We start from the raw sequence: 26,726 nt of genomic DNA, 5'->3' as shown, positions 1-26,726 counted from the left end.
CACACAGGTATAATGAGTCAGAGTTGCTAACACTCGCCCTGTGTTCAGGCACGGCATGGAGGGACAAGCCCTGTATCTGAAACACACAGGTATAATGAGTCAGAGTTGCTAACACTGTGTTCAGCCAGAGCATGGAGAGACAAGCCCTGTATCTGAAACACACAGGTATAATGAGTCAGAGTTGCTAACACTGTGTTCAGGCAGGGCATGGAGAGACAAGCCCTGTATCTGAAACACACAGGTATAATGAGTCAGAGTTGCTAACACTCGCCCTGTGTTCAGCCAGGGCTTGGAGAGACAAGCCCTGTATCTGAAACACACAGGTATAATGAGACAGAGTTACTAACACTCGCCCTGTGTTCAGCCAGGGCATGGAGAGACAAGCCCTGTATCTGAAACACACAGGTATAATGAGTCAGAGTTGCTAACACTCGCCCTGTGTTCAGGCAGGGCATGGAGAGACAAGCCCAGTATCTGAAACACACAGGTATAATGAGTCAGAGTTGCTAACACTCGCCCTGTGTTCAGGCAGGGCATGGAGAGACAAGCCCTGTATCTGAAACACACAGGTACAATGAGTCAGAGTTGCTAACACTCGCCCTGTGTTCAGCCAGGGCATGGAGAGACAAGCCCTGTATCTGTAACACACAGGTATAATGAGTCAGAGTTGCTAACACTTGCCCTGTGTTCAGCCAGGGCATGGAGAGACAAGCCCTGTATCTGAAACACACAGGTATAATGAGTCAGAGTTGCTAACACTCGCCCTGTGTTCAGGCAGGGCATGGAGAGACAAGCCCTGTATCTGAAACACACAGGTACAATGAGTCAGAGTTGCTAACACTCGCCCTGTGTTCAGCCAGGGCATGGAGAGACAAGCCCTGTATCTGTAACACACAGGTATAATGAGTCAGAGTTGCTAACACTTGCCCTGTGTTCAGCCAGGGCATGGAGAGACAAGCCCTGTATCTGAAACACACAGGTATAATGAGTCAGAGTTGCTAACACTCGCCCTGTGTTCAGGCAGGGCATGGAGAGACAAGCCCTGTATCTGAAACACACAGGTATAATGAGTCAGAGTTGCTAACACTCGCCCTGTGTTCAGGCAGGGCATGGAGAGACAAGCCCTGTATCTGAAACACACAGGTATAATGAGTCAGAGTTGCTAACACTCGCCCTGTGTTCAGCCAGGGCATGGAGAGACAAGCCCTGTATCTGAAACACACAGGTATAATGAGTCAGAGTTGCTAACACTCGCCCTGTGTTCAGCCAGGGCATGGAGAGACAAGCCCTGTATCTGAAACACACAGGTATAATGAGTCAGAGTTGCTAACACTCGCCCTGTGTTCGGGCAGGGCATGGAGAGACAAGCCCTGTATCTGAAACACACAGGTATAATGAGTCAGAGTTGCTAACACTTGCCCTGTGTTCAGGCAGGGCATGGAGAGACAAGCCCTGTATCCGAAACACACAGGTATAATGAGTCAGAGTTGCTAACACTCGCCCTGTGTTCAGGCAGGGCATGGAGAGACAAGCCCTGTATCCGAAACACACAGGTATAATGAGTCAGAGTTGCTAACACTCGCCCTGTGTTCGGGCAGGGCAAGTACACATCAGATACCAGGGATTGATTTCACTATATCCAAGCTGCACCAGTGCAGGTAAAACATTGCTAGTGCAGGTAACTTTTATTGCCAGGTTGCACCCAGTGCAGGTAACATTTCCCATCACAAATGCATGGAGGTAGTCATATTTGATAAAAGTGGAAAACTGAATTCTTTTAGAACTGGCTGCAAATCTTTTAGAATCCAGGAAAATAGTGAAATACAGAGGTATGAATGCAGTGAACTTGCAGAACTAATTCTTCACAACTACCACCAGAACAGTCACCCATGAGGTTACAATGATAAGACACTTTGAAATGTCTGCTTAAGGTTGTGTTTACTAGATATCAAGATGTAAAAGGCCATATACAGATTTCCTCCAAATAAACTACTGGAGCACATTCTCAAGTTTTTTCTCTTTGAACTTATAAAATATTCAAAATAACTGAAAATACACTGTTTTAGTTTAGGATATAATGGTGCAGACAATATGTTCTTGGTGCAACCTGATTAACTCACTGTTGTACCTGGTGCAGGAGGAGAAACAGAATGATATCGTACCGTGAATACAATGTTTACAGCATGGCATCAAATATACAATACCTAACTTCTAAGTACAATCCTAGAACAATTTTAAATCAACAAAACGCTTGAAACCAGTCCTTGTATGCAACATGGAGACATGTAACTATATGGAAACATAGCTTCTGTGTCTAGACTAGAAGTCCAGTGAGCGACATCATGAGCATCCAGCTACGCATTGGGATGCGATGACATGCATCAACCAAGTCAGCAAGCCCGACCACCTGAACCTCTTACGACAAGTATGGGTTGCTGAAAGGGCTGGCTATCGATGCAGATCACAGAGATCAATAATCATTAACTAAACATCCATAAATTATCACCAAATATCAGAGCAGTAACATTGAACAAATATACAAAAAAAAGTCCAAAAGAATTCAACATATTTCACATCACAGGTGAATGGAGGCACATACATGCATGGATTACTTTGTAGACATTTAAGATATAACAACAACAGTTGCTTTCAATCTTCCACAACTGACATGGGTGACAATAACAAGTCTGTTTTGGTTATCTGAACTTCATTTCATCACCACAGTTCATGTAATATTTTATTGATGACAATTTTCATATTGAAAATCATTACCGGTACTATATTTCATGATTATATAACTCTGATTATCCATATTTTTAGCCAGCCCTAGTTGCTGGAGACCAATTTTATCCCGATCTCCACAGGGCTGTGATAATGTTTACCTGTGAGTTGTCAGTGACATCCAGCAGGTCACACAGCGTTGTCGTGGCGTCAGCCCTCTCTAGCGCCACCTTGTAGCTGCAAGAATACTTACACATAGAACAATTCCATTTACAAACGCAACACACTGCACACTAAAACATCAGAGCGTGTGTTGATGATGCAGGAGACCCTTCTAGGAGAATATCTCAGGCTGACGCAATTTTTCAAACAGAAACAAGCATGAAACACTCATATCGCCCACCAATATGACATGTCCGGTTGTGTGGACCAAACTACCGCCACTTTCAGTCTAAGTCAAAGTCGTTGCCATGAAGACTCGAAAAATGAATGTTTAAAAAATCCCAAAACTATCAAAAGGCACCAATTTTCCGCTAGACCTATCTATGGACCAAATTTGGTTAAGAAACCTCATGGTTTTTTAGTTCTGCTCCAGAAACGAAATGTGACGGACAGACAGCACCCATATATATACCTATATCCTTTATACCCCTGCCACTTCTTGGCGGGGGATAATAATCTTTGATTTATACTCAACTTTGTTTCCTTGTTTACACTCCTCCAATTGGGTCTCTCACACTTGCCATACTCATCTGACCAAGGCTCTCAGCAATATTCCAGCTATATGACTGCAGTCAGGACCAGATAAACCAAGGACTGGCATGATGAGTCACAGACCACGTCGTCGGGGTACGATGTCACACAATCAACCAAGTCCATCAGCCTGACCACCCAATCCATTCAGTGACCTAACCTGTTCCAACTTCAGTGTCGTACACAGCATCGTGTGACATGCTATTGACCAGTATGGCTGCCATATTTGTTTACATAGGACATGACCATAAATTGACCTTGGTTGACATCAGTTCATATTTGTCGAAGTTATTGGAAAGCAACCTCTGTGACTGGGATTTAGAACTACATAATTGTTGGTGTTACATAGTTATAGCCCTCACCTGCTGACAGTCACCAGTCTCGAGATGGCCTTGGCTGCCTGCTTGTGGAGCGCTGGGAAGTTACTCTGTATGAAGAAGATAACTTTGAATAAAGAACCCAGATTCATAACAAAAACAGTATAGTTCTTGGAAAACAAGATGGCAACTCCAAGAAAACAATAGCAATTTTTTTTTATATCTGGAATCCTTAGTCAAATTCACTTCCAAAGAAACAAGTATATACGTATTTGGTTGGAAGTGATTCAGGACAAGATTGGTAACTAGATTTAGAAACATTTTAATGTTTTGTAGCCAATCAGAGATGTATTCTAATGGTAGATCTGTAGCCCTGTACGTGAGGGGATACAGCAGCAGGCGAGGAATCACCACAGGGTTATTAGGAGTGCAATATTAACACCTGTGAAATACACTCGTAACATACGAATACCAAGAACATACCTACATCAGTAAAATACAAACTAACACCAGCAAATACTCACTAACATCAGTAAAATATTCACATCAGGAAATACCATCAGTAAACACTAACTAACACCAGTAAAAACTAACAAACATCAGTAAAATATTTACATCAATTAATACTAACATCTGTAAAATATTTATGGCAGGAAATACTTTCATCAGTAAAATACCAACAACAGTAAAATATTAACATCAGTAAACACCAACATCAGTAAAATATTTACATCAGTAAATACCAACATCAGTAAAATACCAACATCAGTAAAATATTAACATCAGTAAAATACCAACATCAGTGAAATACCCACTTCAGTAAAATACCAACATCAGTAAAATACCAACATCAGTAAAATATTTACATCAGTAAAATACCAACATCAGTAATATATTTACATCAGGAAAATACCCACTTCAGTAAAATACCCACATCAGTAAAATATCAACATCAGTAAAATACCAACATCAGTAAAATACCCACATCAGTAAAATATTTACATCAGTAAAATACCAACATCAGTAAAATACCCACATCAGTAATATATTTACATCAGTAAAATACCCACTTCAGTAAAATACCCACATCAGTAAAATATTTACATCAGTAAAATACCCACTTCAGTAAAATACCCACATCAGTATAATATTTACATCAGTAAAATACCAACATCAGTAAAATACCAACATCAGTAATATATTTACATCAGTAAAATACCCACTTCAGTAAAATACCAACATCAGTAAAATACCAACATCAGTAAAATATTTACATCAGTAAAATACCAACATCAGTAAAATACCAACATCAGTAAAATACCAACATCAGTAAAATACCCACTTCAGTAAAATACCAACATCAGTAAAATACCCACATCAGTAAAATATTTACATCAGTAAAATACCAACATCAGTAAAATACCAACATCAGTAAAATACCCACATCAGTAATATATTTACATCAGTAAAATACCCACTTCAGTAAAATACCCACATCAGTAAAATATTTACATCAGTAAAATACCCACTTCAGTAAAATACCAACATCAGTATAATATTTACATCAGTAAAATACCAACATCAGTAAAATACCAACATCAGTAATATATTTACATCAGTAAAATACCCACTTCAGTAAAATACCCACATCAGTAAAATAACCACATCAGTAAAATACCAACATCAGTAAAATACCCACTTCAGTAAAATACCAACCTCAGTAAAATACCAACATCAGTAAAATACCAACCTCAGTAAAATACCCACATCAGTAATACATTTACATCAGTAAAATACCCACTTCAGTAAAATACCCACATCAGTAAAATATTTACATCAGTAAAATACCCACTTCAGTAAAATACCAACATCAGTAAAATATTTACATCAGTAAAATACCCACTTCAGTAAAATACCAACCTGCTCCAAACACCTAACAAGCATCTGTGGCACATTTTCAGCTATGGTCACTTCACAGATTCTGAAATGGTCGCAAGACAGAAGCAATCTGTATTCATAATGCTAACTCATGATTGAAGATGGTATCAGGGATTCCTAAATTAAAATGGGCAACCTACTCAAAACATTGTGATTATTGTGGATTCCTAAGACCAAGTGGCAACCAACTCAAAACACTGAAACCATGTCACTTACAATGTAGAGCAAGGATACCCATAGAGTTGATGCATAAAATGTATTATTGAAAAGCTGAATTAATGGATTGGGTGGTCAGACTCGGAGACTTGGTTCATTCTGTACCATTGAACCTTGCAATGTGGGACGTTGCTCATAATATCAATCACCAGTTGTCTGGTCCATTACTTACAAGCCACCATTATTTAGCTAGAATATTATAGTACTAGTACTAGTACTTGGTTCAACAATAGACAAACCTTGGTGAGAAGAGTATGGCAAGTGTGAGAGACTGGACGATGTGCTGGTGGGCTTCAAGACAGCGCAGATACCCAATGAGCCGACACACGGCAGCGGCTCCACCACAGGACACCATGGCCTCAACAGCACTGGAACAAAAGCTCCTGATAAATCATCACAACCTGGAAGTGGGTTGTCACAGATGACATGACTGGTCGGTTACGGTTCTTATAAATGCAAAAAAAGTGGCTTAATAAACAGTTAGAACAATAAACAGTCCCTTGATGAATATTCATAACCCGGCATCTAAATTTGCAGGGTATGCAACATACCAACTTATCATCTATGTATCTGTGCCAAGGTTCGATGGACTTACAGGGGTTCAGTTTTTTAAAATCATTTTCCAAATGACAAGTGAATAAGCTAAACGATTTGTCTGATTGAATTTCTGGTTGCCCCAAACTTTTCATTGAATGAGTGAAAAACATTGTTGATCGGTTCCACACACAATTCCAATGATCCACTTACCCATGGACAAGTAGCGGCAGCAATGTTTGCTTGCCTGAATTGAAAATACCTGAATTAACGGGAATTTTGAACCCCTGACTTTTAATGAATGAGGATGGTTTGATTTATCTTTCAGCAATATTCCAGTAATATCACTGCGAAGAAAACCAGAAATAATCTTCACATATTGTGGGAATTGAACCCAGGCCTTCGGTGTAACAAGCAAACACTTAGCCACGAGGCTACCCCTAACCGACTCCAGCTATGAGGGATCCATCATATTTCCAGGCCCAGGTTCCCAACACCCCAGAGAGTTCTTGTAGTTGGATGGTTGGTTGGTTTGTTGTTTAATGCCGCACTCAGCAATATTCCAGCTAAATGATGGCAGTCTGTAAATAATCAAGTCTAGACCAGACAATCCAGTGATTAATATCATGAGCATCGATCCAGGCAATTGGGATTCATGACATGCATCAACAAAGTCAGCAAGCCTCACCACTCGATCCCATTAGTTGCCTCTTACGACAAGCATAGTCGCCTTTTACGGCAAGCATGGGTTGCTGAAGACCTATTCTACCCCGGATCTTCACGGGCTGACAGTTCTTGTACCTTGTCTTGTTCTGGGAGGTGACAATTGTGGAAACCTCTTTGCTCTTCTTGATAACCACATCTTCATTCTAGAACAAATACACCAGTAAAAGCGAGTGAGTGAGTGAGTGAGTGAGTGAGTGAGTGAGTGAGTGAGTGAGTGAGTGAGTGAGTGAGTGAGTGAGTGAGTGAGTGAGTGAGTGAGTGAGTGAGTGAGTGAGTGGGTGGATGGGTATGAGCTTAATCCAATTTTATATATATTTAAGCAATATTAAGACAGGGTTTACCAGAATTGTACCTATGTGGGGAATTAAACCTGGGCATTAACCACAAGGCTACCCCGCCGTCCACAAGTAAAAGTTCAAAGAAAACAAATAAGAATGCAGTAATGATGAGGCTACACACTACCAGTACAGTCTGTGCCAAAAACGTTTGACACTACAAGCCCGAACATGGCTCTTAGCATCATTTTCAGTAGCACTTATTATTATAACAGACTCAGCCTACAGGTGAGGTAAAATGGGGTTTAACGTCGCGCCAAGATTATTGCACTTATATAGCGACGTGCATGCACGTGTGTGTGTGTGTGTGTGTGTGTGTGTGTGTGTGTGTGTGTGTGTGTGTGTGTCTGCTTGTACTAGTCCGGACTGATGCCGATTTATAGTGCTAGCTCACTGAGATACCATGCCGCAGTTTAACACGAATACCCCACTCAGACACAGTAAACTGACTCCGTGCCGACCAGTCCTTGTTTTAGCCCCTTAATGCCGAGCGCCAGACATGGTAACAACAAGTACCATCTTTTAGCGTCTTTTGGTATGATGCGGTCAGGGATCGAACCCCGGACCTTCCGCTCTACCACTAGATCACGGAGGCAGTCTCTCAGCCTACAGACTATTGGCTAAAGTCGCACACTGACAGTACCATATTGTACACTTGTCTTGTTTAAACGATTCATTACGATGGTAAAGAATGATTGAGTGAAAAAAGTTCTTAACACTGCAGTCAGTAAAATTCCAGCTGCCTGTAAATTATTGAAACTGGCCCAGGCCACCTGAGGTTGATAGCATGAACAACAATCCATGTAATATCTATCTTCATTATGTATGATTAATTTAAGGTGGGGTGAAATGGGGTTCAACGTTGCGTCCAAGATTATTGCACTTATATAGCGACATGCATGCGTGCGTGCGTGCGTGAGTGACTGCTTGTAATAGTCCGGATTGATGCTGATTTATAGAGCTAGCACACTGAGATACCATGCTGCAGTTTAACATTACCCCACTCAGACACAGTATACTGACTCCGAGCTGACCAGTCCTTGTTTTAGGCCATTAATGCCGAGCGCCAGGCAGGGTAACAACAAGTAAACAGAGCACACAGTGGAACATTGCCTTCTTCAAGACTATGCTCAGTATTTTGTAAACTGTATTCAGTAAAATGATCACAAAAGGGAGACAACCCACCTCGCCCCAGTAGATGGCAGCACACAGATCTTTGAGTTTATGCACAGGGCTGTCATAGATCTTTCGACTTGCAGACAAAGGCTTGGGCATCAAATCCTGAAAACATTGTGTGAAAGGTGTCTTTGATGTCCTGACACTATACCAGTCATTTAACAGGGACCAAAATAAACATACTGTATTTCAGAATGAAAATATGTTAATGTATTCTAAAATTCCACAGCAATAAAGTTTGATTATGAAAAAGTCCAATATCCATGTTACTCCAGGAGTGAGTGAGTGAGTGAGTTGGGTTTAACACAGTTTTGAACAGAATTCCAGTTATATCACGGAGTGTCGGCTTACTGTGGGAGGCAAGCCTAAAGAGACGCAGATCTCAGACATTTACCACCAGGAGCATGGGAATGGTGCTAACAGACCTTGAAATGTAATTGGGACGACCAAATTTCTGGGACTTAAATTTGTATACTTGTTGATAACGCCACACTCAACAATATTCCACCTGTAGGACCGTGGTATGTAAATAATCAAGTCTGGACCAGACAATCCAGTGATTAAGCATCAATCTATTCAACTGGGATACGATGACATGCATCAACAAAGCCATCCATTCCCGTTAGTCACCTCTCACGACAAGCAAGGGTGGCTGAAGACCAGTTCTAACCTGGACCTTCACTGGGGATCTTAAATTACAGTAGAACATGGATATAACGAACACGGTTATAGTGAACAAACTGATACAACAAACTGTTAAAAAATCCCCGATTTATCTCCTATATAATATCATATAAAATTTATGTATATAACGAACTCTCTACAGCGAACTAACGGATACAGCGAACTGATATCTGATCACTGACAAGCCTATCTATCACTTATTAGTGATGTGTATAGCGAACTAAGAAATCTCACTCAGTGTCAAGTATCACTGACAATTGGCTGTACGCAATCAGCGGCGAATCAATACAACCAGCGATGACGGATCAACCTTGATAAATTTGCATTGTGTTAATCTTACCTGTACATGTAATCTTGTCTGTAAAACAAACATTAAACATATAAATTTTACGAGCTGCCAATCACCAAGACGTAGAGGACGCCCTCCTCAAATGGTTTCAAGCCGTGAGAAGCAGAACACATTCCATGTAACACTGCAATTATGTGTATTGTGTTGAGTCTTATCCAAGATGGCGGACGTTTCCGAGTAAAAACGTGTATAACGAACAATGGATATAACCAACTGATTTCTCCGGTCCCTTGTAGTTTGTTATATCCATGTTCTACTGTAAAACCTTTGGGTTCTGGCAGATCCAAGGGACGCAACTCTGCACAGTGAATTACAGTGCCTCTGATGACAGAAATACCTTGAGACTCGGAGAGGAGGCGTATCTCTTCCACACCAGCTCCTGGGGGAGGTGGACGTCCATTGTGGAGTTGGTGTCGTGCAGGTCGATTGTGTACTTGTAGGATCCACTTGAAGTCTCAGCAGACTTGGACAATATCTAAACACCATATTTCTACATTATTCAACTGAAAATATATAACAGTAAATCCAACAAGAAGAGAACTCTTGTATCAATTTGGTAGATCTAAATGGTGCCAACTGCAGTGCCAGATAAATTGCCTGTCTGATTTAATGACTGGTTTTTTAATTGGTAACACTTAAGCACACACAAATTTTGGTTATTTCAGTAGGGTCTAGATAAAGCATGCACCAGTTTTATTATAGACAATGGAAATTCCAAATGATCAACTTGAATTGTACAAAGTCTGAAATTTCATACCATCAATACATTTTGTTTACAGTAAACTACGGTTATAACGAACACAAAGGGACCACTAATTTTAATTCGTTATAACCGTAGTTCGTTATAAGCAAACGTACAGAATATATACAGCGAATTGACAGGACCAAAAACATAGTTCGTTATATCTGTCAGTTCGTTATAAACGTGTTCGTTATAAACATAGTTCACTGTACTTTTAACTGTTGATAGTTTAACATATACAGTTAATGTTTCTAAAACATCACAAACACATGCTTAATTGAACATGCAAATGTGACCAGGAATACCTTGGCTACAAGGAGTTTCTTCTCCCCTGTCAAAAAGTGTGTCATATCCCACAATGCATCGCCACTATTATTGTCCCAGTTGTCTCCCCTTGGTTCCACATAGGCAAGCTTGCATGCTATGGCTTGACAAGGAAGGCCAGCGTACTTGTCTGGGAGAGGGCAGAGTCGGGAAGGGGACAAGCTGTCATTGTCACCAAAGTCACAGAAGAAGACATTGTACAGGTCATTAGACAGCTTCTCAATGACCTGTCCTCGGTACCACCTGCAACAGAGTGAGTGAGTGAAGACATTGTACAGGTCATCAGACAGCTTCTCAATGTCCTGTCCTGTTTCCCCCTGCAACAGAGTGAGTGAGTGAGTGAGTGAGTGAGTGAATTAGTGAGTGAGTGAAGACCTTGTACAGGTCATAAGACACCTTCTCAATGACCTGTCCTCGGTACCACCTGTAACAGTGTGTGAGTGAGTGAGTGAGTGAGTGAGTGAGTGAGTGAAGACATTGAGTGAAGACATTGTACAGGTCATCAGACAGCCTCTCAATGACCTGTCCTCGGTAACACCTGCAACAGAGTGAGTGAGTGAAGACATTGTACAGGTCATCAGACAGCTTCTCAATGTCCTGTCCTCGGTTCCACCTGCAACAGAGTGAGTGAGTGAGTGAGTGAGTGAGTGAGTGAGTGAGTGAATTAGTGAGTGAGTGAAGACCTTGTACAGGTCATCAGACACCTCAATGACCTGTCCTCGGTTCCACCTGCAACAGAGTGAGTGAGTGAGTGAGTGAGTGAATGAAGACATTGTACAGGTCATCAGACAGCTTCTCAATGACCTTTCCTCGGTACCACCTGTAACAGAGTGAGTGAGTGAGTGAGTGAGTGAGTGAGTGAGTGAGTTAGTAAAGACTTAGTGCTACTACCAGCATAGCCCTGTTCAGGTCCCAATCAGTTCAAAGTAGCTCACGATTGTCGTAATATCGATATGTTGTGGTCAGCCCTTGTCACCTGGCTGATTGTGTGTCATCAGAACCGGATGGCATGAACGGATCTTTGCTTGTCGCATTTATTCCATGACCAAATAAACAACTGGGTAGCTCCCTGCCCCAGACTCCCACAGAGCAGAGTGCTCTCCCTTGAAAGCATCACATTCTGACATCAACCACTGGTTCGTCTGGCCTTCCCTTGATCATCTACAGACCATAGTTTGTTTGTTGTTTAACGCCGCACTCAGCAATATTCCAGCTATATGACAGCGGTCTGTAAATAATCGAGTCTGGACCAGACAATCCAGTGATTGATATCATGAACAGCGATCCACGCAATTGGGATCGATGACATGCATCAACCAAGTCAGCGAGCCTGACCACCCAATACTGTTAGTCGCCTCTTATGACAAGCATAGTCACCTTTTACAGCAAACATGGGTTGCTGAAGACCTATTCTACCCTGGATCTTCATGGGTACAGACCATAGTGATATCACTGGAAAATTGACTGCGGCATAGATGAAAACAAAATCATAACATACTGTTTTTGTATTCTAAGCCTTTTGTTTCTGTGGCCTGTAAATAAGAGTCTGGACCCACTTGCACAAAGCGATCTTAGCACTTAGATAATCTAACTCCTATACTTTAACATAGGCTTACTATAATCTTAGCACTAAGATGGCTTTGTGCAAGTGGGCCCTGGACCAGACAACCAGTGATTGATATTATGAATGATCCATGCTCTCAAGTGTCCTATGACACTGCGTTTGACCACCAGCTAATACATTGTGTTACCTGGAAACCAGTGTAGGTTCCTGGGACCAACTGAACCACAAACATTCCTGAGTACTGGGTCATTGTCCATCTCACCTGTCATCTTGTGTGAACTGAGCCAGGCAGTATGTCCCCGGGCAGAGAGACAAATCCTTGTCAAACTCCATCTCAACCTTGGCCATCTTGTCATTAATCTCGTCCAGCATCTCCTCGAACCTGGGCAACAGAGCATCAAACTGGAACACTATGGTACATAAGGAGTGAGTGAGTGAGTATGGTTTTACGCCGCTTTTAGCAACATTTCAGCAATATCACGGTGGGGGACACCAGAAGTGGGCTTCACACGTTGTACCCATGTCGGGAATCGAAACCGGGTTTTCGGCGTGACGAGCGAATGCTTTAACCACTAGGCTACCCGACCGCCCCTCCATGGTACATAATTTCACAACTAGTGGCAGTAAGCCAGTCAGACATATTAATTACAATACATGGGCGGACCCAGCTGGGGAGTCCAGAAGTCCAGAACCCCACTTCTGAAAATCAACCGCCGTCTTATAGCTGGAATATTGCTGAGTGCAGAGTTAACCAAACAAACAAGAAAATCAAATGTAAAATCAAATGTAAAATCAAATGTAAAATCAAATGTAAAATGAAAATTGTTGCCGATCCTTGCATTAAAACACTGTAAAGTTATATCATTGGGTGTGTCTTGACCAAATCACCGGTAGATTCCAAGAAAATGTGTGTACAGCTGATTGCTGTTTCCGGCTTAGTTTACGAGAAAATACACAAGTTAATCTTAATCCCTTGATGTAAAACAATTCCTAGCAGAACAAAAAATACAATTTAAACGGTAAATAAACATGTCCTTATTTCAAATTTTGAATTTGTACTGACCGTTCGTTTACCGGTATTCGCTGAAGGGGAATTATTTTTTCTGCGTCTGACATTTGATTTTTTTTTTCAAAAATACTGAATCCGCTATAGGGGGGCGCGCATTATACATGGGTGCGCACTATACTCAAGAAACTACGGTATGTTGTAGGCAGTAAAATTATGTATAGAGAGGATTTTGATAGTTTGGAGCCCTCCTTTTTAAAATGCAGGATCCGCCCTTGCAGTCGAACAGATCAAACCAAACTCCTCAATAAATTTTACCCAAAGCAACTAAATAACTATTGAGCTGTCCTGCTTCAAACACAGTCTGGTGAATAACTTGCAGCACCTTGTGCGTCAATTCACATGACTTAGTGGTGTGCAAAAAGAAACATTATATTTTTTGTGAATTATTTACAAATACTTCAAAATACAACACAAGCAGGTCAGGTTTAAAAAAAATAAAGAAAAATCATTTTAATACTGGAAAGAAATAATGGTTAATCTCAATAATCCTAATTCAACCAAATAAACCAAGATATTTTATTGGTCACCTCTTCTTTTACAATATCTGGAAATGCCTGCCGAATGATTTTGGAAAATCGGAATCATATAGAGATTTCTGCAGGAGTCTTCGGAAATGTTCAGGTCCCCTACATGCTCCATATGTTAATATGACAAAAGATTTTCTGCTGTGATTTTCTTCAACAGTAAACTATGTTTATAACAAACACGCTTATAAAGAACTGATGGAGAAACGAAAAAACGACAAATCAATCAGAATGCTTGTATGACTTCAAGTACTTCGATCAAAGTTGGTTGGTTGGTTTGTTGTTTAACGCCGCACTCAGCAATATTCAAGCGGTCTGTAAATAATCGAGTCTGGATCAGACAATCCAGTGATTGATATCATGAGCATCGATCCATGCAATTGGGATCAATGACATGCATCAACCAAATCAGCGAGCCTGACCACCCGATCCCATTAGTCGCCTTTTACGACAAGCATAGTCGCCTTTTACGGCAAGCATGGGTTGCTGAAGACCTATTCTATCCCGGAATCTTCACGTCTTCGATCAAAGAATCACTCAGGAATAATTTTGTATTTTATATGTCTGGCATCTAAAAATATATCCATAATATGGTTCATGTGTTCAATCATACTGTATAATACCGTAAGTTCCAATGTGTTCTAAATAGCATCTGGAACATATATGATATATGGTGAAATATACGGGAAACATAATGCATCGAGTTCACAATTCTTCAGCTATAACTGTATGCTTTTAGACGGAAGCCAGTCGCAAAAATAGCCCACGAGTTACTATTCGGCTTGTCCTAGAATATCACAAGGGGGTCAGGAATGCCTCTACCCCTGTTGTATGGTTCGGCAGATTTGGGTGTATGGAAAATTAGATGGAGCAGATTCTACTGCAGTCTGTGACTCACTGCTTCACATGTTCTTTGCGCTGCACGAAGATGAGATCGGGTGAGACGACCGCCGACACGTAGATGTCGTGGTATTCTTGATCCTCAGGCAGAGACTCTGTGTCAATTGTCTTCTCATATCTGAAATTACAAAGTCAACTTTTGTAACAACATCTACACCAAATAACAGTGTTTAAAATACCTGGCTGCCCGACAGTTCGAGACAGTCTATTTTGCTGATGGATGGTCAGTTTTGAAAAGTGAAAGTCCTTAGTTGACAATCCACCAGTTTATTGTTATTTTCTGAGAACTAACATTAAACAGTACTATTCTTAGGCGTAATAAAATAAAAGAATTGGGCAATGTTTATTGAAAATATAGTTATTTTTTTTTGGTTGTTCAAACTGGTATGTAACTAAATAAACAGTTGCGTAACCAAATACAATTGTGTACAATCAACCTGGGAATACAGTATTTGACTTTGTGATGATATGGGCAGTGGCTGAGAACCAAGATTATGAATTTTTTTTAGCCTTATGTTTACCCTTTTATTATTCTCGTTCGTTAGTCTTGAAATTTCTGGACTGGCAACATTTTATCTGGTCTGGTAACTTTGCATAGTTGCCAGTCCGATTGTCTGACTGAGATTAGTAAGGAGCTCTGCAAAAAGATTGTCACTGTGAGGAGCTTGATATATCCAACTGGTAAGGGAGATAAGCCATGCTTACCCTGAGAGGTATTTAGCCTGAAATTTCTGGACTGGCAACATTTTATCTGGTCTGGTAACTTTGCATAGTTGCCAGTCCGATTGTCTGACTGAGATTAGTAAGGAGCTCTGCAAAAAGATTATCACTGTGAGGGGCTTCATATATCCAACTGGTAAGGGAGATAAGCCATGCTTACCCTGAGAGGTATTTAGCCTGAAATTTCTGGACTGGCAACATTTTATCTGGTCTGGTAACTTTGCATAGTTGCCAGTCCGATTGTCTGACTGAGATTAGTAAGGAGCTCTGCAAAAAGATTATCACTGTGAGGAGCTTCATATATCCAACTGGTAAGGGAGATAAGCCATCCTTACCCTGAGAGGTATTTAGCCTGAAATTTCTGGACTGGCAACATTTTATCTGGTCTGGTAACTTTGCATAGTTGCCAGTCCGATTGTCTGACTGAGATTAGTAAGGAGCTCTGCAAAAAGATTATCACTGTGAGGAGCTTGATATATCCAACTGGTAAGGGAGATAAGCCATCCTTACCCTGAGAGGTATTTAGCCTGAAATTTCTGGACTGGCAACATTTTATCTGGTCTGGTAACTTTGCATAGTTGCCAGTCCGATTGTCTGACTGAGATTAGTAAGGAGCTCTGCAAAAAGATTATCCCTGTGAGGAGCTTGATTTATCCAACTGGTAAGGGAGATAAGCCATCCTTACCCTGAGAGGTATTTAGCCAGGAGTTCTCTGGGCACCTCCACCTGGCACTCCCTACAGAGCTGGTACAGCTGCTCTATGTGCTGCAACATCAATATCACCATCATAAATAATAATGAGCACGTTAATTATACATCAAATCCACTTCCTAAAGCATGCTCAAAGCGCTACATTGTTTCCCAATCAACGGATCAGTGCACACTCAATTTCATTCCCTGTGAGGCACTAGAAGGTTAACAATCACAAAACTGTCTCATCCTACTTGGTACCCATTCACTGCTGCGTGAACAAAGTCACTTGACCAAGAAGGAACCATCATCATTGTCGTCTATCAGTGAGTGAGTGAGTGAGTGAGTGAGTGAGTGAGTGAGTGAGTGAGTGAGTGAGTGAGTGAGTGAGTGAGTGAGTGAGTGAGTGGGTGGGTGGGTGGGTGGGTGGGTGGGTATGGTTTTACCCTGCTTTTAGCATTATTCCAGCTATATGACGGCGGCCTGTAAATAATCGAGTCTGGACCAGATAATCTAGTGATTGACATCATGAGTATCGATTCCCGCAATTAGGATACCATGACATGCATCAATTAAGTCAGCTAGTCTGACCACCCCATCCCGTTAGTCGCCTCTTACAACAAGCATAGTCGCCTTTATGGCAAGTATGGGTTGCTGAGGGCCTATTCATGGGTGGACAGGAATACTGAAATATTTTATAATTATATGAAATATAGAGGATGACAGCTTATGACAGATTACGTATGTTTATAATCACTTGACAACATCAAATAATATTTGCATGACAACTTATAAGCAATCACTTGCTTTCAGTCCCTGCCTAGACACTCAGATTATCCCTACCAAAAGTGAAGTAGCATATAGCAAAGCTACAATAAAACAAGCACTTCCACGACAGAGCATGCCAAGCAGGTATACAGCTGACCTTGGGGTTGTTAGATCCAAGGCCATTTTTGAGCAGCTCATCTCGGACTCGCATATGGTTGGTGGTCATCTTAATGGTTTCCATGGTAACTCTCTGGACTAGGGGGTCCAGCCACAGGGTGTTCCCGAAGCTGGGGGAGGAAATGGGAGGGGGACAGTTACTGTCTGGGGATACAACCTATATGCTGCCATGTTTCTATTAACATCAATTTTATTGCATTTTCCCAGTTTCTGGTAACTGTAACAGAATCTAAACTTTTTCTGCATCGAATTCACATTCAGTCGGGCCTTCTAGTTGACTATGAACTGAGTTGGCGAATGATTGGTTGATTGGTTGGTTGGTTGGTTGGTTTGTTGTTTAACGCCGCACTCAGCAATATTCCAGCTATATGACAGCAGTTTGTAAATAATCGAGTCTGGACCAGACAATCCAGTGATTAATATCATGAGCATCGATCCCCTCAATTGGGATCGATGACATGCATCAACCAAGTCAGCGAACCTGACCACCCGATCCCTTTAGTTGCCTCTTATGACAAGCATAGTCACCTTTTTTGGCAAGCAGGGGTTGCTGAAGACCTATTCTACCCCGGATTTAGTGGGCGAATGAGCGAATTCACCGGAGCATCGTGAGCAAACTTTACGTGACACAATACCTGATACACTTAATTTGGCATCAATTTACATTTAACCCCATATCGATTGTCTGTGCTGATCTCACATCAATATTATTTTTTCCCTCAGAACTTGCTTTATCATCTTTCGGATATGAAACCGGCCGATAACGAGACTGACCAGCTTTTCCATGCTGCCTGTCATTATACAGTACATAAACTTGCTTGCTTCTTATTATTTTCTCATACGGAAAAGTTGACTTGACTCGTGTCATGTTGATGAGTATCAGTCAGTTGTCCTCCTGTACCTTTGTGAGCAAGTCATGGACTCAGTAAAGTGGTTTTCCACACAACATGTTGTATATGCAGTATCGAGATACGTATCGTATCATGGCTTCTGTATCAAGACATGTATCATATCGCGGGGCACCTGTATCATGACATCCCTAGAGAACAGTATTTCTGATATATCATGGCGTAAAATCTTAAATGAACCTGCGACCACCTGCATGAACAGCCTTACCAATGTGTAACTGTAGCATAGTCTGCCTTACCTGAGTACAACGCATGCTTCCAGCTCCGTGATCTCATCCAGCTGCTCAAAGATGAACATGTTGGCCTAGAAGACAGAGTCCCACAATTCATTGATGCAGGATGACACGTACACTTAAGTGCAAGAATGTGAAATGGGGGTTTAACATCACGTCCAAGATTATTGCCCTTACATAGCCATGTGCATGCAAGTGTGTGCGGCTGCTTGTACTAGTCCGGACTTATGCCGATTTTATAGTGCTAGCCCACTGAGATGCCATGCCGCAGCTTTATATGAATCCCCTTACTCAGACTTACTGTATACTGACTCCGAGCCGACAAGTCCTTGTTTTAGCCCCTTAATGCTCAGTGCCATCAGGGTAACAACAAGTACCATCTTTTAACATCTTTTGGTATGAAGCGGCCAAAGATCAAACCCCAGGTGTTCAACGCTCCGGGCGGACGCTCAACCACGGACTCCATAAGTGTAAGAAAGTCCCAAATGTATCTCAATCACCATTGCATATTGCATATCATATATATCCCACAATGCACCTCATCATGGATGTGTACTTTGCACTACCAGTAAACCTACTGATATATTTACAACCTATATGCAATGATTAAATCATACCATCTCACACAAACCCAATAGTCAATCTATCGCTAGAATATTCTGCATTCAACTTTTAACCTCTTCCTATAGTATTCTAGAAATGCAACTATCACAGGGTACTGGTCAGTCCACCCTACAAATGATGGGGTGCAAAAGTAAGTGAGCGTAACCATCATATCTGACTGCTGACCTACCCTGGGTGTCCACTCTGAGTCCTTGTCCATGGGCTTCACACGACACAGGTACACCTCCACAGCCTGGAAGTAGAAGTAGAGACAGTGCTGACAGACAGAGGATCATATTCATGGCAGGATATAGAGACTGAAGGCAGACAGAGGATCATATTCAGGGCAGGAGGTGGGCACTGGTGACAGACTGAGGATCATATTCAGGGCAGGAGGTGGAGGCTGGTGACAGACTGAGGATCATATTCAGTGCAGGATTTAGAGACTGGTGACAGACTGAGGATCATATTCAGGGCAGGAGGTGGAGACTGGTGACAGACAGAGGATGATATTCAGGGCAGGAAGTAGAGACTGGTGACAGAGGATCATATCAGGGCAGGAGTTGGAAACTGGTGACAGACTGAGGATCATATTCAGGGCAGGAGGTGGAGGCTGGTGACAGACAGAGGATCATATTCAGGGTAAGAGGTGGAGACTGGTGACAGACTGAGGATCATATTCAGGGCAGGAGGTGGAGACTGGTGACAGACTGAGGATCATATTCAGGGCAGGAGATGGAGACTGCTGACAGACTGAGGATCATATTCAGGGCAGGAGGTAGAGGTTATTACTGAGCAGACTTCCTGTCATTCAAAGCAATCTATTCTATAGACTATGAACATGATGATAGATTTTAAAGGCTGATGTGCCCAGTTGACATGATGAACCCTACCTGGTAAGGGACTTCCTTCAGGTGGCCTGGCAGTGTGAGGAGCTTGCACAGATCAACAATTTCTGTCTTGCCGTCGTCAACATACCACACCTTAACACACAGTCACTCATCAGATGCTTGGTTATGTGTGATCATTGGTTTACCTAGGATTCCAAACTAAGTGCCCATTGAAGACAAAATCAAAAAGAAATATTTCTGTTAAAAATGGAGATCTATTAAAAGTCCTTATTTTCATAGGTGAGGTGAAATGGGGTATAACATTGCGTCCAACATTATTGCACTTATATAGCGATGTGCATGTGCATGTGCGTGTGCGTGTGTGGCTGCTTGTACTAGTCTGGACTAATACCGATTTTATAGTGCTAGCCCACTGAGATACCATGCCACAGTTTAACATGAATACCCCACTCAGACACAGTATACAAACTCCGAGCCGACCAGTCCTTGTTTTACCTCCTTCATGCCGAGCGCCAGACAGGGTAACTGCAAGTACCTTTTTTTAAGTTTTTGGTATCACATGGCCAGGGATCGAACTCTGGGCGGACGCTCTACCACTAGACCACGGAGGCAGTCAAAACACTCAGAAATGCATCATATATATGTTGTCTGCAAGCATATGGATTGCAATAAGTTGCTGACATGAATAAAAGGACACTTCTACATACCTTTGCTGTGGGAGTTTGGAGCCCTTCAGACTCCATTATTTTGAGGATTTCCACTCTGAAAATATACAGCATATTATCTAAAACAACTGTTTTTTGCAATAATGGTTATACTGCATAAAACTACAAGGAAGTAATCAATTTTTGTCTGACAATGAAAACAAAACATCACTGCTGACCCCTAGGTCACAAACACCTGAAATTCTAACAACCACATGACATTCTAACAACCACATGACATTATAACAACCACCTGACATTCTAACAACCACATGACATTCTAACAACCACATGACATTCTAACAACCACATGACATTCTAACAAACACCTGACATTCTTACAACCACATGACATTCTAACAACCACATGACATTCTAACAACCACATGACATTCTAACAACCACATGACATTCTAACAAACACCTGACATTCTTACAACCACCTGACATTCTTACAACCACATGACATTCTAACAACCACATGACATTCTAACAACCACATGACATTCTAACAAACACCTGACATTCTTACAACCACCTGACATTCTTACAACCACATGACATTCTAACAACCACATGACATTCTAACAACCACATGACATTCTAACAAACACCTGACATTCTTACAACCACCTGACATTCTTACAACCACATGACATTCTAACAACCACCTAACATTCTAACAACCACATGACATTCTAACAACCACATGACATTCTAACAAACACCTGACATTCTTACAACCACCTGACATTCTCACAACCACATGACATTCTAACAACCACATGACATTCTAACAACCACATGACATTCTAACAAACAACTGACATTCTTACAACCACCTGACATTCTTACAACCACATGACATTCTAACAACCACCTGACATTCTAACAACCACATGACATTCTAACAAACACCTGACATTCTTACAACCACCTGACATTCTTACAACCACATGACATTCTAACAACCACATGACATTCTAACAACCACCTGACATTCTAACAAACACCTGACATTCTTACAACCACCTGACATTCTTACAACCACATGACATTCTAACAACCACATGACATTCTAACAACCACATGACATTCTAACAAACACCTGACATTCTTACAACCACCTGACATTCTTACAACCACATGACATTCTAACAACCACCTGACATTCTAACAACCACATGACATTCTAACAACCACATGACATTCTAACAAACACCTGACATTCTTACAACCACCTGACATTCTTACAACCACATGACATTCTAACAACCACATGACATTCTAACAACCACATGACATTCTAACAAACACCTGACATTCTTACAACCACCTGACATTCTTACAACCACATGACATTCTAACAACCACCTGACATTCTAACAACCACATGACATTCTAACAAACACCTGACATTCTTACAACCACCTGACATTCTTACAACCACATGACATTCTAACAACCACATGACAATCTAACAACCACCTGACATTCTAACCAACACATTCCACAAGATTAAATGCATAGGTACCTATGGAAGTCTTGTTCGTTGCTCCGGATGGCACAAAGTTCCCCCTTCTTGGCCATCGCTGCAATGAAACAAAGCAACATCAACACTGGACAGCTGGAAGGGGTGAGTGAGTTAGGTTTTATGCAGCTTTCGTAATATTCCAGCAGTATCACAGCAGGGGCTCCAGGATATTGGTCTGTCACAATACACCCATGTGGGAGTCAAGCCTTCAGCATGGTGGGCAAACACCTTCACCACTTGGCTACCCCCCTGCCCTCTTCAGGCAGGTGAGGTGGTGTGAGGTGGTGTGAAGTGGTGTGAGGTGGTGTGAGGTGGTGTGAGGTGAGGTGGTTTGAGGTGGTGTGAGGTGGTGTGAGGTGAGGTGGTGTGAGGTGAGGTGAGGTGAGGTGGTGTGAGGTGAGGTGGTGTGAGGTGGTGTGAGGTGAGGTGGTGTGAGGTGGTGTGAGGTGAGGTGAGGTGAGGTGAGGTGAGGTGAGGTGAGGTGAGGTGAAATGGGGCTTAAAGTCGCATTCAAGTCTTCAGGTAAGACAGTTCTATATCCAACATCCTCAGATGACTGCCATGGTGGAAGATGATACAAGCATGACAGCCAAGGCAGACAATGACGCTGGCAGGACAGCCCCAGGTAGACGACGACGGCCATGGTACATGTGAAGACTTTGCAGGAAAAGTAGAAGGCACCACCACAAGAAATCCAAAGCAGATGACGTCACAGGCAAGACACCCATTGTAGAAGGCTTCAGGCTTCGCCCCGCAGGGGCAGGGGCTCCAGGATATTGGTCTGTCACTATATACCCATGTTGGAGTCAAGCCTTCAGCATGGTGGGCAAACACCTTAACCACTTGGCTACCCCCCTGCCCTCTTCAGGCAGGTGAGGTGGTGTGAGGTGGTGTGAGGTGGTGTGAGGTGGTGTGAGGTGAGGTGAGGTGAGGTGAGGTGTGGTGAGGCGAGGTGAGGCTAGGTGAGGTGAAATGGGGCTTAAAGTCGCATTCAAGTCTTCAGGTAAGACAGTTCTATATCCAACATCCTCAGATGACTGCCATGGTGGAAGAAGATACAAGCATGACAGCCAAGGCAGACAATGACGCTGGCAGGACAGCCCCAGGTAGACGACGACGGCCATGGTACATGTCAAGACTTTGCAGGAAAAGTAGAAGGCACCACCACAAGAAATCCAAAGCAGATGACGTCACAGGCAAGACACCCATTGTAGAAGGCTTCAGGCTTCGCCCCGCGACTGCCACAGTAATTTGTGTCACCGGTGGGGCAGCCACATTAGAAAACCTTGCTGTGCGACAGCCACTGTAGAAGCCGGCGCTGGCACGAAAGCCACGGAAGAATGCATCTCGTGCGGGACAGCCACATGAAAAGCAATCACCAGCGGGTGATTGATTTTTGATTAATTAATTGGAACAACACCCGAGTTTGGATGCCACCTCAAGAAAACATTGTCCACTCACACTGTGACCTGCAGTTGTTCTTGTTAGCGAAGAAGCTTGCGATGTCAAAGAGGAGTGAGATGTAAATGCCGTTGAGGTCGGTCTTCTGTTCTCCCCGGTGCTCCAGAAGTCTCACGTAGTAGTGGTTGGCGTCAAGGATGTGATTCATCCTCACCTGTCAACACAAAGTTACATCCCATATCATTCCTCTAATTCCCACACACCTGTAGGGCCCAGTTTCCTTTTGAATTTTAGATTCCTGTGATATTACTCAGATTTACCTAGACTTCCCCAGCTTTACCTGGACTTCCCTTGATTCACCTGGACTTCCCCAGCTTTACCTGGACTTCCCCAGCTCTACCTTGACTTACCCAGCTTTACCTGGACTTCCCTTGATTCACCTGGACTTCCCCAGCTTTACCTGGACTTCCCTTGATTCACCTTGACTTCCCCAGCTTTACCTGGACTTCCCTTGATTCACCTTGACTTCCCCAGCTTTATCCGGACTTCCCCAGCTTTACCTTGACTTCCCCAGCTTTACCTTGACTTCCCCAGCTTTACCTTGACTTCCCCAGCTTTATCTTGACTTCCCCAGTTTTACCTTGACTTCCCCAGCTTTACCTGGACTTCCCCAGTTTTACCTTGACTTCCCCAGCTTTACCTGGACTTCCCCAGCTTTACCTGGACTTCCCCAGCTTTACCTTGACTTCCGCAGCTTTACCTGGACTTCCCTGGATTCACCTGGACTTCCCCAGCTTTACCTGGACTTCCCCAGCTCTACCTTGACTTACCCAGCTTTACCTGGACTTCCCCAGCTCTACCTTGACTTCCCTTGATTCACCTGGACTTCCCCAGCTTTACCTGGACTTCCCCCGATTTACCTTGACTTCCCCCGATTTACCTAGAATTCCCCGAATTTACCTAGACTTCCCCCAATTTACCTAGACTTCCCCCAGTTTACCTGGACTTCCCCCAATTTACCTAGACTTCCCCCAATTTACCTAGACTTCCCCCGATTTACCTGGACTTCCCCCAATTTACCTGGACTTCCCCCGATTTACCTGGACTTCCCCCAATTTACCTAGACTTCCCCCGATTTACCTAGACTTGCCCAGGTTAACATCAACTTCCCTAGATATCTTGACTCTACCAGATTTACCTTGACATCCCCCCCCCCATTTACCTTGACTTCCCCAGTTCTGGGCAGGTCTTTGAATCCCCGGCCACGAGGACAGTCACTGACAGGAAGGATACGATGTCGATACTGGCACTTGTTGATGTTCCTTCAAAGGAGAGTGACAAAATATATTACTGCAGGAAAGAAACATTGTACAATAAAATCTTGTGTCTTTAAATATTGATAATGAAGTATGATGAGGGCTTTAAAATAATCAAGAAATGGTAAAAAACAACAGTGACATGAGCAAATTCCACATCATCGGAGTATGAAGACACACAAACCAGTGTCACAGAAGCTGATCACCCCATGCATTTAGTCGCCTTGTACGGCAAGCATAGAATGCTGGAGCACTGTACGAAACAGCTGCTTGCCTGCTATCCAGTGGCCAGTAGTTTGCTTGGGGAGCAAATAATCTTTCAAACCTCCTATCTGCCTGTCTAATAACTTTGATTAACTCTGAAGTTCGAATCTACAATTCAGTACCAAGATTGCGTTACACAAACCTCTTTAATCACTATTTATTCCCTATTGACTACGTAATCATGGATAATAGGCTTGGTCTAAATATGCACCAATCGGAACATAGTAGGACAAAGAAACAATCCCAGCACTCCTATTGCACTTGTAAACAGTAATTTTCAGTTTGTACTACTGAAATGAGGACCAGTAGTCTTTGCTGTGAGATGGTGTTAGCTCCCCGGGGAATTTTGACTCATGTCAGAGACTGTTTGTTTGTTTGTTTATTTGAGGTTTAAAGCCACACTCAGCAATATCCCAGCTATATGACGGCAGACTGTAAATAATCAAATCTGAACAAGACAATCCAGTGATTGACATCATGAGCATCAATCAACCCAATTTGGATACGATGACATGCATCAACCAAGCCAGCGAGCATGACCACCCGATCCCGTTAGTCGCCTCTTATGACAAGCATAGTTGCTTTTTACAACAAGCATGGGATGCTGAAGACCTGGATGCCGTTGTACAAAACAACCTTAGCGCTACGATCACCTTAGTCAGATCGCTTTGTACAAGGGCAACCTGTTCTAATCCAGATCTTCATGGGTATGTCAGTGCTTGTGCTGGAGACCTTTATACTAACATGGAAGCCCCACGGTGGAATGCTTGTGCCACACAAAGGCCAGTGTCTACTTACACACAGAATCCAAAAGCCTTGATGTGTCTGCAGAGGTCCTTGTCTTCATCCTCGTTCTCTCCCTGCAGTAGAACATGCACACAAACTCCAGCTTTATTCCCTTCAGATTGTCCAGCAGTGCATCCTATCAATGACCCCCTGGTGCTACAAGATCTACCTCCATCATGTTAGGCCAGACTTTTATTTCATGGAGTTTACGAATTTAAGACCCAAAATTTCAGGTCAGTAGGTAAAAGAATTATGTAAAAATAGAAATTCCAGTTTCAAATAAATATCATATATTTCCTCTTGCAATTCAACGCAATTCATCTTGTTTTCAAAATTTTAAGATAACTTTTCAACATGTTTTAATGATTGTATTTTAAATGATTTATTGATATTTATAGCGACAAGATTCATTGGAAGGGATTCGTTTCATTTTTTGTAAATTTTTCTTCATTTATTGTTTTGGAGTTATGGGTTCGTTAACCATTTTAAAGAAAAGTCTGACCTTACTTACTTGTCCTTAACACCAGACGTAGGTCCAGTACATATTTCACTTTCTAGTGAAGTGATAACAAATAATAATCACCATTTCTATGTGATGTTTATTTCCATTAAAGGCATTTAGGAACACAGACACATAGGATCACTTATCAAAATATAAAGCATCAAATAAGAAAACAATAAGTCTCTTCTTTCTCACTTTCCAAATCTGGTTATATTTCAGACTCAGTGTAGGAAAAGGGCAGGTAACTCTAAACTCACATACTGCCAGGGAGTTGAGCATAATTGAGTCCATAATTTGCTTCTTTATACTGAACAAAACAAATTAGGGATCATGAACACTTTGGGGGACACTTTATGAAATTATGTCCCGTCTTCACAACAACAAAACAAAAAAACCA

At 42.2% G+C, this 26,726-nt stretch overlaps 1 protein-coding gene across 5 annotated transcripts in view; it reads right to left on the bottom strand.

The window, feature by feature from the left end:
- The window catches only part of LOC124134873 (putative ATP-dependent RNA helicase TDRD12), a 98,840-nt gene that overhangs the window by 22,005 nt on the left and 50,109 nt on the right, over positions 1-26,726 (bottom strand). For 4 of the 5 annotated variants that reach the window (XM_048397500.1, XM_048397503.1, XM_048397501.1 and 1 more), the window contains 20 exons: positions 25,840-25,901; positions 24,684-24,783; positions 23,522-23,675; positions 22,061-22,118; positions 20,530-20,584; positions 19,865-19,954; positions 19,162-19,224; positions 18,375-18,439; positions 17,208-17,337; positions 16,278-16,357; positions 14,871-14,990; positions 12,642-12,761; positions 10,797-11,058; positions 10,087-10,224; positions 8,726-8,821; positions 7,281-7,348; positions 6,185-6,313; positions 5,712-5,772; positions 3,837-3,901; positions 2,883-2,958 (listed from right to left, as the gene is read on the bottom strand). In XM_048397500.1, coding sequence (XP_048253457.1) covers positions 2,883-2,958; positions 3,837-3,901; positions 5,712-5,772; positions 6,185-6,313; positions 7,281-7,348; positions 8,726-8,821; positions 10,087-10,224; positions 10,797-11,058; positions 12,642-12,761; positions 14,871-14,990; positions 16,278-16,357; positions 17,208-17,337; positions 18,375-18,439; positions 19,162-19,224; positions 19,865-19,954; positions 20,530-20,584; positions 22,061-22,118; positions 23,522-23,675; positions 24,684-24,783; positions 25,840-25,901 — 1,992 coding nt within the window. Of the gene's footprint in view, positions 1-375; positions 1,377-2,882; positions 2,959-3,836; positions 3,902-5,711; positions 5,773-6,184; positions 6,314-7,280; positions 7,349-8,725; positions 8,822-10,086; positions 10,225-10,796; positions 11,059-12,641; positions 12,762-14,870; positions 14,991-16,277; positions 16,358-17,207; positions 17,338-18,374; positions 18,440-19,161; positions 19,225-19,864; positions 19,955-20,529; positions 20,585-22,060; positions 22,119-23,521; positions 23,676-24,683; positions 24,784-25,839; positions 25,902-26,726 lie in introns of those variants that run through there. The other variant, XM_048397504.1, reaches the window with a different exon arrangement.

Source organism: Haliotis rufescens, unplaced genomic scaffold, assembly GCF_023055435.1.
Source record: "Haliotis rufescens isolate VD_foot unplaced genomic scaffold, xgHalRufe1.0.p SCAF_17, whole genome shotgun sequence".
Classification (NCBI taxonomy): Eukaryota; Metazoa; Mollusca; class Gastropoda; order Lepetellida; family Haliotidae; genus Haliotis; species Haliotis rufescens.
The sequence above is the reverse complement of the archived record's forward strand: the minus strand, read 5'-3'. Positions and strand labels throughout refer to the sequence as shown.